Source organism: Lissotriton vulgaris, chromosome 3_1 (assembly GCF_964263255.1).
Source record: "Lissotriton vulgaris chromosome 3_1, aLisVul1.2, whole genome shotgun sequence".
Taxonomy (NCBI): Eukaryota; Metazoa; Chordata; class Amphibia; order Caudata; family Salamandridae; genus Lissotriton; species Lissotriton vulgaris.
This window is the reverse complement of record NC_141689.1, coordinates 2,136,483,217-2,136,501,603: the sequence shown is the minus strand read 5'-3', so window position 1 is coordinate 2,136,501,603 and position 18,387 is coordinate 2,136,483,217. Positions and strand designations below refer to the sequence as shown.

Below are 18,387 nucleotides of genomic sequence, written 5' to 3'. Positions count from 1 at the left end.
CCAAGCAACTCCTACATAGACTCCAGACCATCCAGGACATTGCTGCAAGACTTGTACTCGACCTACCACGCTGCACCCATATCACACCGCACCTCAAGAAGCTTCCCTGACTCCCCATTCACAAGGACAGCCAATTCAAATGACACACACCACACCCCCATCCATCCACCACAGGACCAGAATACCTAAACCGCCAAATACACTTTTACCAACACACCAGACACTAACGCTCCGTGTTGCTCTCCCTTGCACACATTCCCTGCATCTGCAGAAGGAAAACTGGAGGTCGCTCATTCTCCTACATCGCACCCAAGACATGGAACAACTGCCCCCAACACTTCTGAGCCTCCTCCTCACTTCTTGAGTTTCTCAAGAAACTGAACACCTGGCTTCCAAGCTCCAAAAAAAGGGGATATCATAAAGTTTTCATCATCAGAACGTGTGATAAGAGGAAAAGGTCATAAGAGGTGAAGAAAAAGATTTGAGAGCTTGTGAGATGCGAACCAAATTGTAAAAGAAAAATTAGATGTAATGGGAACTTTCTAGTCTTTACCATATATTAGGGGTGAAACCAAAATCGAGACGGAAGAGGACCAAATTTGTTTGAGTAAACATGAGTTATATTTCTTGCGAAAATTCGCCCCTCAAAGTATTTTAGTTTGAAGTTTAAGCAAAGAAATGTGTGCCCGTTTTGTTCTTCCACAAAAATGTAATCATGGAACTATTTAGGGATAGAAGAAAAAAAGACAGTTTCACAGGGAACATGGATAAGTAAAAGTTAATTATAGGCAATATCATTATCGTTATCTTCACGGTGTCCAACCATACCCACCAGGCTAAAAATAGAGGGGACCATTGTTTGGCAAATATAAATATTTTGTGATTGACAGGAGGCATATTCACCTGAAAAGTATCATGTAAAATATGGAATATCTGATAGCAAAACATTTGATATTTGTGGAAATCCAGGTAAAACCTGAGTCCTGAAACCTTTATTTATGACAGTATTTGTTAAGGGGAAGTACTTCTGATTTGTCAATATGTTGTTAATAGCCTGATACTGACAAGTATTCCCTCAATAAATTAAACATTTCTGGACGTTTGTATGGGATCATAGGCAAATGAAATAATTGGCATATGCTATGAATTTTATCTCAGTATCTTAATGTTTAAAGCCTACAAAATGGCTTGAGCAATGTATTTTTCCTAAAAAGTCCAGAGACTAAGGGCCAGATGTACAAATACATTTTCCCATAGACACAGAATGGGTAAAACTGTTTTATACAGCTGGCCCAATATGAATAATGGAGAAAGACAACCCTACTGAGTGCTTCTATGTAATGGAAAAGAGGGAGATTGTTGGCCATTATTAAAGATGGGAAGTGGTGGTGAGGTGTACAGTGTTGACCATTATTAAAGATGGGAAGTGGTGGTGAGGTGTACAGTTAACCTATGTTTTTTTAACGTTTCCGGCCCAAAACCATGCCATTTCAGTGGGGTAAACCTAAAATCCAAGTTAGCCTGGTTAAATGCCTTCTCTGAATCTAAGGTAATGGCTGCAACTGAGGATATGCTTTGGAGCCTAACTGAATAATGTTTAAAAATGTTCTGGACCTATCAGAAATGTGCCTTCCCTTGACAAAGCCAGATTGTTCTATCCTAATAAGTTCTAGAACAATATGGTTGATACATAAACCAAACAGCTTTGCGAAGATCTTAGTCTGTGCTAATGAGCAAGATAGGCCTGTAATTTCCGCACTAGGTTAAATCGTCTTTTTTTGGGATCAAACAAAATATAGCCTCAAGGAATAAACCTACTGCCTTATTATTTGAGAGTAAATGTTGAAAGCGCATTAGGAGTTTGGGATATATATTCTTGAGAAGTTAGAGTAGAATCTACAGAAAATCCATCTGGGCCAGGGTCCTTGTCATTCGGTAACTGAGATAAAGCATCAATGAACTTTGTGACAGAGATATCCTTTTCAAATAGAGAAAGAACAACAACCATATCTTTGTTTCTTGGGATAGAGGTGAAAGAAATAATGTAATACCTCTTCTGAAGGGGAGAACTCTGAATTATAAAGACTAGTATAGAAGTCTTTGAAACATTCTAAAATCTTTGAGTCATTGTGATGGATGTTCCATGTTTATCTTTAATAATATTGATTTCAGATTTTAGTTTTTTAACTTTTAAGTAGTTACCTAAAGGCTTACCTGCTTTTTTACATCCCCCATAATATTTGGTGTTAGTTTTAAAAAAGATTGTCGCTTCCACTTTCAATTGAGTTTTTATTACACTGTAGGTTTGCTGTTGTTAGACAGGCCAATGTATCTTTATGTTTAGAAGTGAAATACTTATGTTCTAAGTGTTTGATATGTTTCAGCAATGTAGAAAGCTCTTTTTAAGTGCAAAGTTTTTCCTAGAGGCAAGGCAGGCATTAATAAAGCCTCAGGCAGCTGCCTTGTCGACATCCCGTGCTGAATTCACGTGAATATTCAAAGTTAAACTGAGATCAAAGAATTCAGTAGAGAATCGTTTGACATTTTTCTATAAGTTTAGTGTCTTTTAGTAAGTATTTAATAAATCTCCACCTATTCGTGCGTGCATGATATAGTAATAAATCTATATCAAGAATGACAGGGACGTGATCAGAAATAAATATGAAACCGATTTCAGCCTGTGTCGGAGTTTTGTAATGCAATTTGGGCTACGAATATGCAATCAATCCTGGAACTTGAATGATGTACAGGAGAGTTAATAGCTTTTGAAAAGGATTTTTGCATTTTGTTGGCTATATATTTTGACTAAGCATCAGTCTAGAAGGAACTATGAGTTGATTTCAATCCCGACTTACAGCAAGGTTATCTAGTGATCATGTTTGTAACAGAGGGGAACCTTTACCCTGAATTTGATATTGACACCAGTGGTACCATAACCAACAAATACAGAAATAGGTACATTATTCATTTTCAGGGATAAAAGAATCTATCTATCATCTTCATCTTTAATTTCAGTATCGATATCCAGGACTAAAGATGTATGAGTCAAAATGATGACACCATTTTTGTTATTTGTGGCAAGAGAACACAAAACCTGACCCACCCAATGTTTCATTAATTAATTCATATTTTTTTTAAAGATGGATTTCTAGTAATAGAGCAGTCTGACACTTAAGCCTAGAGCAATGTGTCACGACTGCTTTTATATGGGGCTGCATAGACTCTTGACATTTCATGAAATAATTCTTAGATTAATCATGATCAAGAGGAAAAGAGTATAGAATAACATGAAAATACATTTCTAAAGTAAGGTGAGAGATCATCCAGAGAGCAATCGTAAGGAAAAGTTTAAGAGAACCACAGGAGCAGGTTACTTAAGAAAGCAATAAGGAAAATGGACTAAGAGAAAAGAAAAAAGCTGAAATGGGTGAAGGAGAAGGGAAAAAGCAAACGGAGGGAGATCATTAAACTCCCATTGTTGGGTATAGAAGAGATAGTAACAAGCCCGAAGGCTTTAACCATGAGAGAAGCCAGTAACAATAAATTGAGAAAGGGGCATAGCACAAGGTCAGAGGCCATCCAAGGACTCGTACCACTGTAAAAGAGACCCCAAAAGAATAAAGAAAAGTGTGATGAAAGACAAACAATATATTTATGAAAGAAAATCATTAAAACATAAATATGTGTAACAGAAACTCCAAAACACAATGGGATATACAGACATTGATGAGTGCAGAGGTGGGGGAACGATAAGACTAAGGACTAAGGGATACAGCTTTCCAACAGGGGCCTGTGGAGAGATAGATACAATAATACTACATCCCATGTAACAAAACAACAACAATCCGCTGATCTGCAAGAAATGTATAGTAAATCATGACCAAAAAAAGCACAAGAACTCAAATTTTCCCACGGTCCATAGAATCTCCTTTATGGAAGTGAATTACATTTTTTCTTTCGTTTGTCTTTTGGGTTGTCAAGTATGGAGGTCTTGTCCTTGTATGTGACTTTACAGAGGCAGGGGTGAATAAGGCATAGCAAGCATTCATAGATCTAAGGGTAGGGAGAAGATCCAGAAATTACTTCCATTTGAGAGCTGTGGTACGAGGAACATCCTGGGTGAAGAAAATTCTTTGAGAAGACCCTAGCATTTGTTTACTTTGTTTAGAGGCCGAGAGCACAGTCATTAAATCAGAATGCTGTAAAAACAATAGGCAATGATACCAAGCGAGTGTGCAGCAATAGATTTAGACAGAGAAGACGAACCAACCCAGTGTGCTCTCTGGTGCAATACTTTAGCTTGCCAATATTAGGAATGGCAATCTGTAGGAAGGCATTCATGTTCAAGCTCTCCTAATCTTCAGGAAGGCCATAAGTTCTGAGATTATTGCATCTATTATGGTTTTTCAGGTCCGCTGTGTGCTTATTGAGTTAGATATTTTCTGCAGACATCACATACACTCCAGACACAACATCTTGGGTATTGCTGTAAATGTAAATGTATAGGCATTTATATAGCGCACTACTTACCCGGAGGGTCCCAAGGCGCTTTGACCGCTGCGAAACCCTTCCTGGCTTCCCTGAGAGATGGTCCCTTAATGGGTATCTCCAGGGTGAGACCAGGCATCCCCGGCGGTCTGGTGGGGCCGTTAGTGAAGATGAGGCAAGCTAATGCCCAGAGTTGCCGAGTGTGATCGCTGATCAGAGTGGGCACCGAGGCGAGAGAATTATCGAGTCCCCTGACCCTGGTCCAGAAACCTGCCGCGCCGGGAATCGAACCCTGGTCCCGGACCGTCCTCTGCTCTCGGGTCTGCCGCCTCTAACCAGTGAGCCACACTACTTCACTTGCTAATACATTGTTCAATGTTTGAAACTCTGGGATCAAGGTTGGACTATTTCTCCTGAATTCTTTTAAGTGTGGCATTTGTTTCGATAACAAGAGGTTTCACATTTTTGATTTCACCCATTACATCTTCAGGTTAAGAGATAAAAGAAATTTAGTATGAAGACCCTGGATCTTTTTTATCCCTTTTATTAACATTGCCAAGTTGTCCTTTCCTGGGACCAACTGTGGGTATAGGAGAGGTAAAAGGCTTCGATATTGAATGCAGTTGTTGATCCATGGTGGATAATGGAAACTCAAAGCTGGAAAATAACTTTATGTAGTGAAAAAATAAAATAAGATCACTAGTGGTGAAAAGTGAGCTCAGCGTGACACAAAGTCAGTTTCCTATGAATGAAAATTTAAAAAGCTGCCCCATAATCATGTATTTAAACGGTGTGCTGGAAAAAGTATGGGTATTCCCCTTATATGTATTAGCACATTTCTCCCAAGTAAAATATTTAAATATAATGAACAGTTATCTTCACCCCATCCTTATTATTTCCTTGAGGTTATTAACCCGTTTGGGAGCGCGTCCGCTGAGGGAGCTCTATTGCAACAGGCAGAGGAAATCTTAACATGGTGGCGGTGGCAGCTTGGCGTCAGGAGCAGCGTCGTGCATTAATAAGTATAGAAAAAGACCCTTAGAAGGTCTTTTAAAAAAACAAAAAAAATGCAGCTCCCCAGCTGATTCGAGACCGATGTATTCCACCTGAAATCGGGATGATGCCGTGTATCAGTTGCAAAATGTCCTGTAGTTCTGGGTATTGTGGGAGGGCTAAATCCCAGTAGCCATCTTGGCGAGAGCCAGCGTGCGCTCTCATTTAGGCCTTCTTTTTGACAACCACATTACTTGGCAGGTGGTGTCCTTGATTAAAAACGGGTAGCAAGAAGCACTGTGGGTGGATAGTCAATCCACATTTAATAATTCCCTTCTGTAACTTGCTTGGCCAAAAAGGTCCACCACAATTTCTTTCATCATATATTGTGTGGTGTTAGGCTAACCAGGCACATGTAACTCACTTGGCCTAATAGAAAGGGCATTTCTTCAAGATAAGCTGTTGGTAAGAATGCCAATCTCTAGCTAAGCCTTTAAACATAAGCTTTCTTTAGGCTCACCTAATGCAGCGGCCTTTCGGATGTTAATCTGATTTTTTTTGTAGATGAGGAACACTGTTAACAATAGCCTGTGTGCAGTGAATAGGTAACACTATTCTAAAATCTGAGTGTTGAATACTTTCTAACTTAGCTCGATAATCTACCATAATGAGACATATACTGAACATCTATAGCATTAGTAATCGTGATTTTAAAATACTTGTATGTGATTGGGATTTTCTACTACATGTGAATTACCTGGTAGCAAAGCAGAGCTGTACTCAGTGTCTTGAAATGGTGCTTATTAATTGACTGAGATTACAATGTGTTAATTAGCTTCGGCACAGATGTAGACACCTGTATGTGCTGTTTCAGCGAGTCCAGTTACCACTCCACTACGCCACAAACTGGAGCATGGTTATACCCATCTAGCGAGCCTATGTTGTAAGAGAACAGAGTTGGCTGAACATTTTCTTTTTAATTATGTAGGGGTGAGGGCAAGCAGTCATAATGATAAAGTTTCACTTCTAAGTTGAAAAAATATTCAATGCCATTTATTCTGATTTGAGTAGTGTTGAAACTGTGTATCAAAGTTGTATTGTTTGTGTCTTTAAGATTTCACGGGCGTAACGTGACAATGATTATTTGTAATAGATTTTAAACCAAATACGCTGAGAATTTTATTAATAGAAAATATTAAGAAATTCCATACTCTAACAGGTCCATTGGGGCTGCTTGTTAGCAACCACTTGGAGAGGCTGCCTAGTGTTAAAAAGAACACTCACTAGATTCCATCAATCAAATATTTCATGTCATTTTCGCTTAGAGCACGAGACGTACCGTGGTTCAAATCGAAATGATGTGTACTGTAAATGGGTCTCTATTCGGATTTTAAAAAAAATGTACGTTTAATATTTTGAAAAGAAAATATCTGAACATAAACTAACGATCAAGAAATGTAATAATGGAAACATGTCTTGGTAAAACGAGAGTACTCGTAAAACGTGTAGGCTTGATTTATTTTTAAAGAAATTGCACTGTTGAAATCAGTGTCAAGTGTGGATTGAATAAAATGACCAGACATAATTGCTTGTAACTTGGGCTGTTAAAACAGGAAATCACCTCAAATTAGCTTGGTTGATGTGAATTTTTGTATATTCATGTAAGCGACTTTGAAGCAGTACTAATATCCTCCTGGCCCTGCCCCCAAATCAAGATTCTTGTTTTCTGGTCTTCCTTGTCAGCTGTGCGTGTTAAAAAAAAAAAATATATATATATATGTATTACTGAATTGAGTACTGAAATGGTAATTTTTCCTTTGTTCCAGGGAGAGGCAGTGACTCGGAATCAGACTTTCCACATAGAAAGATACCAGATGTAAAAAAGGACGATATGTCTGCTAGGCGGATTTCTTTTGGTGAAAATAAAGTATTCGTGCCTTTTAACCAGTACCTCCCAAACAAGAGTAACCAAACTGCCTATATACCGGCTCCTCTTAGGAAAAAGAAGGCAGAGCGGGAAGAATACCGTAAAAGCTGGAGTACTGCCACATCGCCACTAGGAGGAGAGAGGCCTTTCAGGTAACTAAAAGCACGTTGCTGTATAAATATTGGCCGGGTTGATGATTGTTTTCTATTTGACCTCTTACTGCAAAGATGGTATTTCTGTGGTCAACACTGTACACAAACCCAGGCCTACAAACTTGACTATCGGGGGGGACACAAACATTTTTCGTTCTGGCCTATCGACAACTCTCACTGGAATTCCAGCCTCATTTTTTTTTAAAGTCCTAAGAAACATACATACATGAATACATACAGGGCCTTTTAGTGAGCCTGGTTAATTCATGGGTCCTTTATAGTACTGTTTAGATTATGCCTCCTTCCACTACAAGAAGAGGTGTGGCGCAGCGGCCAGGGTGCCTGTCTCCAGACCACAGGGTTCAAGGTTCGATCACCAGTGCCAGCGGCAGGTCAGCCCAGCACCTTGTGACTCTGGGCAATAGCTTGTTTAATCTTCGCGACGGCCCCCAGCGCCAGGACACCTCTCCGGAGGTAGCTGTGCGCTATACAAATGCTGATATTTCATTTCATTTACATCATACAGCATGGGGCTTTGGGGCAGCCCACTTCTTCCATTGTCTGTCTTTCACTCTGTGATTGAACTTTGCCTAGTCTCACGCGCTCAGCTGCCTGAGAGGGAGTGCACTTCAGTGGTAGGGGGCCTGCTGGGCCACTCCTTTATTTTTTATGTTTTCCAATTTTGTTTGCAAAACGCATATATTTGAATTTTTAAAAAGCTTTTGCACACATACCAAGGGCATTCCTATTGGCTTTGTCAAAGCCTGTTTTTCCTGGCAGCCGAGCCACTTTGATGTTGAAAAATAGGGTGTTCACTTTTTAATAGCATGCAGCGTGCAGTCGGCCAATTATCTTTTAAATGTTGTGTTCTTAAAGATTAGAACACCATGTGTTTCATTTTACAGGATTTATCATATTATATATTGTGTTACTGGTTTTCCCACTTCAGCAATTATACCTGTTGCCATTACAACTTGAAAGGATGATACGGGGAAAATACTGAACACATTTAAAGCGAAATCGTCATATACTTCGTCCCATATCAGCATACACCTTGCTTTTATGAAACTTAAAGATTAGTAGCCACAGAAGTTACCTAGAAAAATGCATGATTTTTCCACCTGACTTGATGGACTGAGAGCCAGCAGCTCTCACCTATATGTAGGGTTGCGAGATGACTCTCTGGCCCTGGAAACACCTTCTTGGGTATTCCTTTGGTAAAGCGTTGCAATCCGCTCCTGTACTCTAGCTAGTTTATGTGAAGTGGACCCGGACTTCAACCCCACATTGCATTCGACTTTTTAATGTATACCCAAGACTGAACTTTTGTCTTCAATACACATTAAAGTAATAGATTTGTTTCCTGTGGCAAACAAACTTGCCTCAGTGAACATTCAAGAATAGTAGTTCTTGGATTTTGTAATCTGAGAGGGTATTAACACTTATGAGGAGGCCATTACATTGGGCAAAGACATCTTCTCCATCATTTGGCTTTGATGTAGGAGAGACTGCTTCTTTTTGTAAAAGAAGGTCAAATTGCTGTGTCGACAGTAACACATTTTTTAGGTAGAGCCTAGGCATGCTGTATTCAGGTATGGACTTGAAGCTCAGCCCGCTCTCTGCCCATATTTTTCATTTGCTTGTGTCACTGTCCACTGTAATCTGTGTTTTTTAATTGGTCAATAGGCTTAGTAGTCACTCCTTAGTACTGCCTTGCATTATGCTGTGCCCTCCCCTGAGTACACCCTTGGTTATGTGGGTGTTTACTAGGTAGGCTTTAATTATAGCCTGCGAGCACTATTTTCTCAAATAGCTTTGTCCTGCTTGCTGTTTCAGGAAAGACACTGCTCTCCGAACTCCTTAAAAAAAATCTTTATAAGACTGGCACCGAACACATTTTCAATTTAAAACGCCTCATCTTTGCGAGAATTTAAGCTATTGGCATTGTAAATGACAATGCCTTTTATTTGTCTGTTTTAAAAACAACACATAAATAAAGGGCATTGTCATGCAAATTGCCAATAGCTCAAACTCTCGTAAATGCTAGATCTATTGCATTGTAAATGCTTGTTTAATGGTTGAAACTGTATTTGCTTTAATTTGAAAAACCCTCTCCACTTTTCCACATAAGTCTGATATACTATAGGGAATCTCACTGTTTTGACCCAATCTTTGAAAATTTCTGCCAATTAATGGCAAGTGTCCATCCATATAAAGTGAGTGTTTGCTGCGGAAAGGATGTGACACGTGCACAAAGTGCTAAAACTCTGTTAAATAACTCAATAGCCAAAGCCACCCCGAGCAGATAAAGGAAGAAAATGTTGAAGTGTTGTTGGATGGCAAATTCGATGGGCCAGTTAAGGAGGATCCCTTGGCGGGCCCTGGAGGAAAACCGCCCAGTGTTCAGGCAGTTAAGAATCGGCACCAAGTTGTTGCAAAGTCCCAGACACCTACTGAAGGCCAGAAAGAGGTTTCAGCAGACAAGCTGGGTGAAGATGATTCTGAGGAGCGCCGAAAATTACAAAAACTGGAACGTATAGGCATCAAGGTCATGCCAGCAGCAAAGCGCTACAGCAGGTTAGCCTAGCATTGTGTGGCCGTATGGCACTTCAGCATGACCTCTCTGCATGTAACTTAACACTTTGACCCCTGTAGGACCCTCTAAAAACGGAAATTGATAATTCCCGTGCCAATCAGTTAATTTCCAATCTCGTTTCACTCCTTCCTAAAATCATTTGTGTATCTGTGTTACTAATATACTGTACATATGAAACTAGCTCGGAATTCATGAACTTGCTACTATGTTGTGATGTAATGTTATGGACTCTCAAATATTTGCAACTTTAGAGACAATTTTTGCAAGCTTTGGTCCTTTTCAAATTGGTTTAATATGTTGCACCCAAGTCTAATTTTGCATGAGATCTGAAGTGCAGGTATGTCTTTAACATATATGTTTGTGTACTTGTATAGCAGTTTGTAAACTAGTATTCGACACAAAAAAAAATGATTTAGTTTGTGCGAAGGAATACATTAAGGTGGCTGCTGAGCTGCTGTTGCCTCTCTGCAAGGTTCCATTTCTAGGTCCCTACTGGGCAGCTGTCTGTCGGCACATTTTGTGAGCTTACAGTGGGTTTATGGCCTGCCCATTGCTTACATTTGGTTGTCTTAATTGTCATTCTCATTTGCTTTCCTTGCTGCATATTCGCTAGGGCTTTCCTTCCTCTTTTGTGCGTTTGTCCCTTCCCGGGAGCATTGATGCATTACTTCCACTGCGTGCTTTTGAAGCACGACTTTTTCCTTTTTGATTGTTGACTCCGCAGGAGTGTGTGTTCCTTTTGTCTCACCTAAGTATTTCTCTCCCACTTTGCCACGCTCTGTGTTCCCTCTCTCACTCGTATTTGTCCCCTATACTCATCGCCCCAAGTTGCTTTCTGACCCAAGTCCTCGCCAGCATCATGTTCCCTCTTTTTGCTTCTTTGCCCCCCACCAGCACCGCTCATGTTGCTTACCCACACCTTTGTCCCCTGTTTTTCTTCTGCCCCATTCCCCTTGTTGCTTCCATCCCATCACCCTCGCCCCTTCGCTTTAGCTTCTTTGTTGCTTTCAGGATGCTGGGCAGCAAGGCTAAAGACCTTTGGCAAAGCAAGTAGGTCCCAAAAGTCAAAACATACTGGCTTTGCCTGTTCTTGTTAATAAAGTGTCATAAAGTATCAAATACGCTGAGACCAACTCCATAGGGAGAAGCCACTAGAAAGAAAACAGTGGGTGCCCTGCAGAGGTATATTTCCTGGCAGCGGCAGTGTGGCCAAGCTTGATAGTCTGGTGCAGCATGGAGCATATTCCTGCTGCTCCGTTAAAAAGCTGGCAAGGCATACAGATTCCTTCTGATGTGAATCATTCCATTCCAGTAAGGTGGTGACTGAAGCGGTGCAGTCCGTGGTCTGACATTCTGCGGGACACCTGTCTCTCTGCATTAAAGTTTTCAGTTAGGAAATCAATGTTAGGCTAAAGAGGGCAAAGACTGCACAGCTGTGGGCTTATCTTCTGAGTGTGATGGGATGAGTCTGAAAATACACTTGCGTCATTTTATAGATGCAGAGTAATGAACTTGTAGCTGTTGCAATTCATGAAATTCACAAGGGGGAGTGGATGAATGCAGGAATGCTGTGCTATGTGTCCCAAGGCATGCTGCCGAAACCTGTGTCCAAATTTCTCATCAATGCTTGAAGTATGTACGTATACAGTATTTTTATAGAGTGAACCTAGCCAAAAGACAGGGTAGCGTTGCATGAAATGGTCATAGAAGAGCATGAAGTCAACGAGTAACAGGAGCGGAAGCTGGGCTGTGGACCGTTAATGTAATGTAATGTAGTGTTCTTTTAAGAGGTGCATCTTCAACTCTTTCCTAAATTGTAGCAGCATTGTAGTTGACCTGATGGATATAGGAATGTGGTGCCTGATCTTGGAGGCATAGTTGGAAAAAGCATTCTGTCTTGTTCTTTCTTTTTCACACTTCTTAATCTGCAGTTCTGTGGGTCCTGACTTCGGGTGTGCTAGAACCATCAGAGCTGGTGAGCTTGTCTGCAAGAAAAGTGGGTGCTGTTTGTGATGGCTTTGTATATGACGCAGTTGGTTTTGAAGACTAGACTGGCACGGGTAGTCAATGGAGTTTCATCATGATGGAGTTCTGGAATTATATTTCTTGATGGCTTTGGATGAGACATGCAGCAGCATGTAGGGTGCCCATAAAGGGTGACTGTATGATGTCTGGGAGGCTTTGGAGTAGGACTTAACCACCATTCAGATGTGAGACTGCGAGAGCTTAAACAGTAGTTTTGACGTCGCTTTCTGGAAGAAACGGGTTCACCTACTTTAGACGAGAGAGCTGGTACTAGATCGCACTTGTTTGGCAATGTGTTCCTCAACGGCGAGGTTGGTGTTCAGGGCGATTCTAAGAGAATTGGCATCTGCTGAATGTTGATGTTCGCAGCTGTCAGGGTTCATGTAATTGAGTCAATTCCGTAATGTATCTTTCTTATTGATCTTGGCAAATAACAAGAAGTCTGTCTTGTTTGGGTTAAGTTTCAGGTAGGTGCTGGACATCCTGGTTTGGATGATGTGGAAGCAGGGTTTGAGGTGTTGGATGTCTACAGCATGGGAGACTTTAAATCAAAGTCGTGTTTCATCAGCCTATTTGGTGAATCTTGATGCTGTTATCTGTGGGTACAAGTCCTGCCAGAATGCTCCCATTTCCAGAAGCTTTTTTCTATATTTCTAGTGTGTTTTGGCTCAAAAAAGATTGTTGAGCTTAATTGTGTACTAATTTTTTTTTTTTAATGGAGTCCAATGGATGCTATGTTGGAAATGTAATAATAGAGAGTGAGCAATATTGCTTCCAGAAGCTGGCTGGCTCTCAAGGTCATGCAGTGGTGGCAGCCTGTTCTAACAGCAGGATGGATCATTGCCTGGGTATCCCAGTGCAGACAATCTCTGATAGATTCCTATTTTTTTTTAACACACAAGCATTAGCGGTTGGATGTCTGACTCCAAACCAAAACAGTCAGTTCACTCATTTTAGGTTCAATTTCTTTGAAGACTTAGACATGCTTGGTCTATGTTCTTTTACGTTTGCAAGTGAGAGGGTATTGGATAGAACATTATTGCATCATGCCCGGACTCTACATGAGGCGGCTTCTAGACAGCTCATGTGTGCAAAAGCATCCACTTGAGACCCTAACCATAGGCGAGCAGTGGGTGCAGTGCATGCAAGTAGTAATGATTAGAGTCACCAGTCTCTTAAGTTTGGACAAAGTTACAGCTGCCAAGGAGGATACTGAGAAACGGCTGAGAAGTGAGTTGCCACTTGTAAATCACTGCTTACTTATGCTGATTCACACACATTCCGTTGAGTTACCTGAGTAAACTACACCTGCTGTAAATTGCTCATGCAAATCGATGTGATTTGTATAAAGAATAACATTTTGCAACAAGCTCTGCTGCAAGTCCTGAGCAGGGATCTTACACTCAGTCAAGGAAATTGTGGATTTTCTTTCCTGAAATGTAACATTTTTCTCTTTTTTTTTTAATGAGTATCGAATAAACAGGTTTTCAATTTACCAAATTTAAAGCGAAAAAGACAGATTTTCCCCTTGATTTAAAAAAAAAAGTTCGAGATTATATTCTTTTATGAAAAATTAACAATAAAAATAAATCACTTCAAATTTCTCTTGTAAAATTGTTAATTTAAACACATTTGCAATGGGTGTGTGTTACAATTAAGAAAAGCACAAACGTACACTTTTGCTTTGTGATTCAACAAACCTTCTTTAAAATACCTTGCTTTGCTACTGTAAACTATCATTGTATATACAGATCATGACTACTGTTTTAACTCCTCTGGGAATATTCCCTTTGCCTTCAAAGTAAGTTAACCATGAGTTTCACATACACGTTATACAAGTGTAAATTACACGTGTATGTGCATTTTAATTAAATGACCGGGACAGATTACCAGAGGCATCTAGTCTGCCAATGTGTACTAAAGAGCCCAAAGCTTGCTTATCATTGGACAGCACCATTGGTCAGATGTCACTTGTCCAGTTAAATTCTCATTTAGTTTGTTACGCTTTTTACCCTATCATTTCTTCTCCTGTGTGATACTTAATGAATTCACCTCTTTGAAAACTATTAGTCTTGATACTCCCAGTTAGGGGGCACTTGCTTTTAAACCAATGGTTTTGCTAAAGAAATGCTTACCATTGATAATACTTTGATACCTTTTCAAGAATTGCCCTATAGCACAGAAAATGCATTCTTTACTTTGGTCTGCTATACAATATGTGTGGGTTTTTTTTTGCAAAAGAAATAGTAGTAGAACAAACTCAGCAGAAGATATAGAACCAACCATCGGCAAACTCCTTGACTAAATACAGGGTGAACATTTGACCTATTGAACTTTCAGTAAACTCCTTTTGTTCATACAGCATTCCCTGTTGCGTTTGTTTATGCTTAGTGATTCCCGAGCAGTGGAATCATGAAGATGTTGAGCGCTAGTTTTCTATGTAGTAGCACTAACATCACTGTGACCACCCAGGGCCAACACTACTCTCTTTGCTGTGAATACAAAAAATAGTGTTTTGGCTGATAAACATTTCCATCAACTAATTTTATAAGAGTAGAATGAATGCTGAGGGAATGCTTGGAGTGAAAATGACTGCTGGGTGCTTTTTGAATATTAGTTGATGATGACCACCCCCTTTGGTTACATTCTAAGGCAACACTATCTATAAGAATTCTTGTTTCGAAGCTCAAAAACGTTGCAAACCAGGTGTTAACTAGCGATCAGAATTTGTTTGAGAAGTGAAAACATGGGGCAGGGGAAAACGTACCAGGTTTTTGCTGAGTCCATTTTTCTACTTTGTGGGATGTTTTGTAAATTAGTAAAATCTTTCTTAGAAATTGGTGGACTGTTTAGAGAGGTGGATCCTTACTCAAGTGGTAACCACAATTCATGTCAGGATTGAAGCCACAAGCAAACTCTAAATTAACCTGGGCTCAACCCTCGAGTAGCATGGCACAGAGCATTCAGGCTTAACTATGAGGCAAATTGTAAAGCATTTGTGCAAACCTTCAAACAGTAACAAAATGAACAAGCACCACAAAAAGGATCCCACACCAGATTAGAAAAACAGAGTTAATTTTAATAAATAGCACAAAACCGAAACGACCAAAAAAATCCAATCAGTAGAACTGGAGATATGCAGGCAGTCTACAGGAACCCAGTTCGGCCCACTGAATAAGAGTGCCTTAAATCCTGGTTGCGGTGTGTTGTGAGGTCCTGTGTTGAGGATGCGTCACCAGCCGGTCAGAGATGCGTTACTCAGTGTCTGCTCCGGGGGAGCTGTGAGGCTGTGAAGTGAGGTCTGGCATTGTCGTCGAGGAGGCTGTCGGCGAGGGATACTTGCGATGCTAAGTCCTGCATTGAGAATGTCTCACATTGGCTTGTTCCAAAGAGACTGTGGAGCTTGCGATGCAAAGTCCTGCGTTGTCGCCGACGCTGCTGACGTTGAGAGACGTGTGATTTGAGGGCCTGTATTGGGGATGTACTACTGCGCAGTGGCGGTTCTGATGAGGCTGCAAGGTCGATGCGAATTCCTTGCGATGAAGAATCATTACAGCAGAGGAGATACGTTGGTTCTGCTGGATCCACAGATGGGCTGGCAGATCACCTTCAGACTCCCTTCCAAGGATCCAGGACTCGGGTTGTACCACTGGGCAGGATAGGGCTCTCAGTTACAGAGTCCAGGTGCTGGTTACAAGAGACTAGCACTTGAAGTCACTCTGGTGGTCCTGGGTTTTCATAAATTCCCCCTCCTCTCCCATGCAGCTGGCTCCTGTATTGCAGCGATCCGGCTCATGAAACAAGCAGCGGCGCTGAAAAAGCAGAACTACAAGGAGCAGCATGCTTAGCGAGGTCTGTGCAACGACTGGTAACGCCTACATATAGCCGGCCTCATCATAGCCTCGGCGTCGGATATTAAGATTCATTGTCGACCTCGAGGGCTGCCCTGAACTACGCACCGTGGCGTTATTCACCCGCAGCCGCCCTGAGAGCGAGAGAGGTATGTGAGGCCAAGGGCTGTTCGCCGCATCTCGCTACCCGACCCTGTAGAACCGAGTGTCAGCTGGACACTAATTGAGAATCACCGGACGAGACTTGGAGGAGACGCCGTCTGCAGGGGTGGCTGCAGCGTCTCGCTTGATATCGTCTAGAACCACCAAACAGGAACCGAGGAGTTCGGAGGCAAGATCGAGCGGCTGCTCTCTGCCCCCGTCCTCACTACCCGTGAGTGTGTACATGTGTATGACCTTAGCAGAGACGCACGCCATGGAGGTGTTTGCTGCGTCTCTGCTTTTCATTGTGTGTATCATCAAAAAGGTATTGCTACGGTGCACAAGGCTGTGCACATAAGCGGAGGAGGTCGAGCGGCTGCTTCCTTCATTCTTGGTGGGAACTGCATGTGGTAGAGTGCCCAGCTGGGCCTCCCAAGTTCGTGGTTTCCCTGCGAGAACATCATATGCCATTAGCAGCATACAAACTGCATTTTCGGCCGTTTCTTAGCACAGTGCCCTCCGTTGGCGAATACCGGAACCGGTATTCATGCGGAGGACGGTGAGAGCCTCCTACAGGCATAAGGAACCATGCTGCTAATGGGTATCGTTGACATTCCCTTATGCTTATTTCATTGATGGTTCTTTGTCTTTGAACATACCTTATGGTTTTCTTTATTGGTTCCTTACGTTTCTCTATACCTTCCTTTTACTTTGATCCAATAATTCAATTGGTCAGCTACTACTGTTTGGGGTCTGATTCTCTTACCTTGGCTTTCCCCGATCCCGGGTATTCCAGAGGTTACATGGGTACAGGCTACAGGTCTCGTCCTTCTCACCCAGGAAAGGCAAGAAGGCAGCAGATCAGCAAAGCAGGCAGCCATCCTTCAGGGCAGCAGTCCAGCTGAGTGGAAGTACGTTCAGCAGCATTGCAGTCCTTCTTCCTGGAAGAGTCTTTCACAGGTCCAGAAGTGTACTGAAGGGTTGGTGTCTGAGGTCCAGTATTTATACCTGGTGCCTCCTTCGAAGTGGGAGAAGCTTCTAGAGGCTTCCCTTTGACGTGCACATGCTTCCTGCCTCCCCAGACTAACTAAAGGATATGTAATCCTCTGTGTGAAGGCAAGACACAGCCTAGTCAGGTTTAAGTGGGGCTGTGCCTATCTTCTCCCTCCCATCCTTCCAGCGATGGCCTATCCAGGCACACCTAAGCTCTCTGTTGAATGTGGCTGTCTAGGAGGAATGCACAAATACCAACTACACCAAGTTATGTGACCCAGAGACAGGCTGCAGGCATTAAACGGCTAAGGCAGGAAAATGCCAACTTTCTAAAAATGGCATTTTCAAAATAGTATGCTAAATTCTGACTTCACTATGCAAGAAAATATTTCATTACAGTTCCAAAGACACCAACCATGAAATGTTTACCTGTTCCTGTTTCGAAGTTCCAGCTTATTAACTGCAATAAGATAACCCCAAAGTTATCCTATGGGAGAAGCAGACCTTGCAGTAGTGAAAAAACGAATTTGAGAGTTTTACTCCACAATTACATGCAAAACTTAAGATTACATACCCTACTTTTTAGATGCATTGCACCCTGCCCTTTGTGCCGTTAGGGGCCCACACCAGGGGTTACTTGTTTGTATTAAAAAGGGAGGTTTGTCTCTGGCAAAAAGGTTTATTTTCCTATGTCGAAATGGCACTTTAAAACTGCACATACATGGGAGGAGCTACGACAGCAAGCAAGATGGCTGCATAGTCTCCCGGCTCCGCTGACCTCCGTCTTACGCTCCAAGATCCTGTCACCTATCCTGATTTCCTGCCCTGGATCCGTGTGTGTGAACTAATCCGCACTCCGATGGTGTTATCCCGGGGTTTTTCCGACATTGTGGAGCGGAGTAACATCGAGGACCGATTTGTGGCCTAACCCAGTCTGGAAGCCGGGGTCTCGAGTGCTGGTCTAGCCGGGTCCGAGTTAAACAACAGCGGACTGTTGAGGGCAGCAGGGTCCGGTCTCTGGAACTTTCGGAATTTTTGGATTGCTTTGCTACCATCGGCAGCCTGGTGTTGAGTTGGAGGTGAAGAGACGAGTGATGCGCGGTGCTGTGTTGCGGGGGTCCCTGACCCGGAGGCCCGGCACTTGCATCGCCGGCGCACCTTGGGTTGGAGTCTCGTCGCGCACTAATGCATGCTGCCGGTTGGTCCCTCACGGCTCAGTCC

At 41.9% G+C, this 18,387-nt stretch overlaps 1 protein-coding gene across 7 annotated transcripts in view; it reads left to right on the top strand.

Moving 5' to 3' along the window:
• Positions 1-18,387, top strand: part of LIMCH1 (LIM and calponin homology domains 1) — an 892,718-nt gene that overhangs the window by 595,195 nt on the left and 279,136 nt on the right. For all 7 annotated transcript variants that reach the window (XM_086962709.1, XM_086962710.1, XM_086962708.1 and 4 more), the window contains exons 8-9: positions 7,308-7,560; positions 9,847-10,137. In XM_086962709.1, the coding sequence (XP_086818835.1) occupies positions 7,308-7,560; positions 9,847-10,137 (544 nt within the window). The remainder of the gene's footprint in view (positions 1-7,307; positions 7,561-9,846; positions 10,138-18,387) is intronic.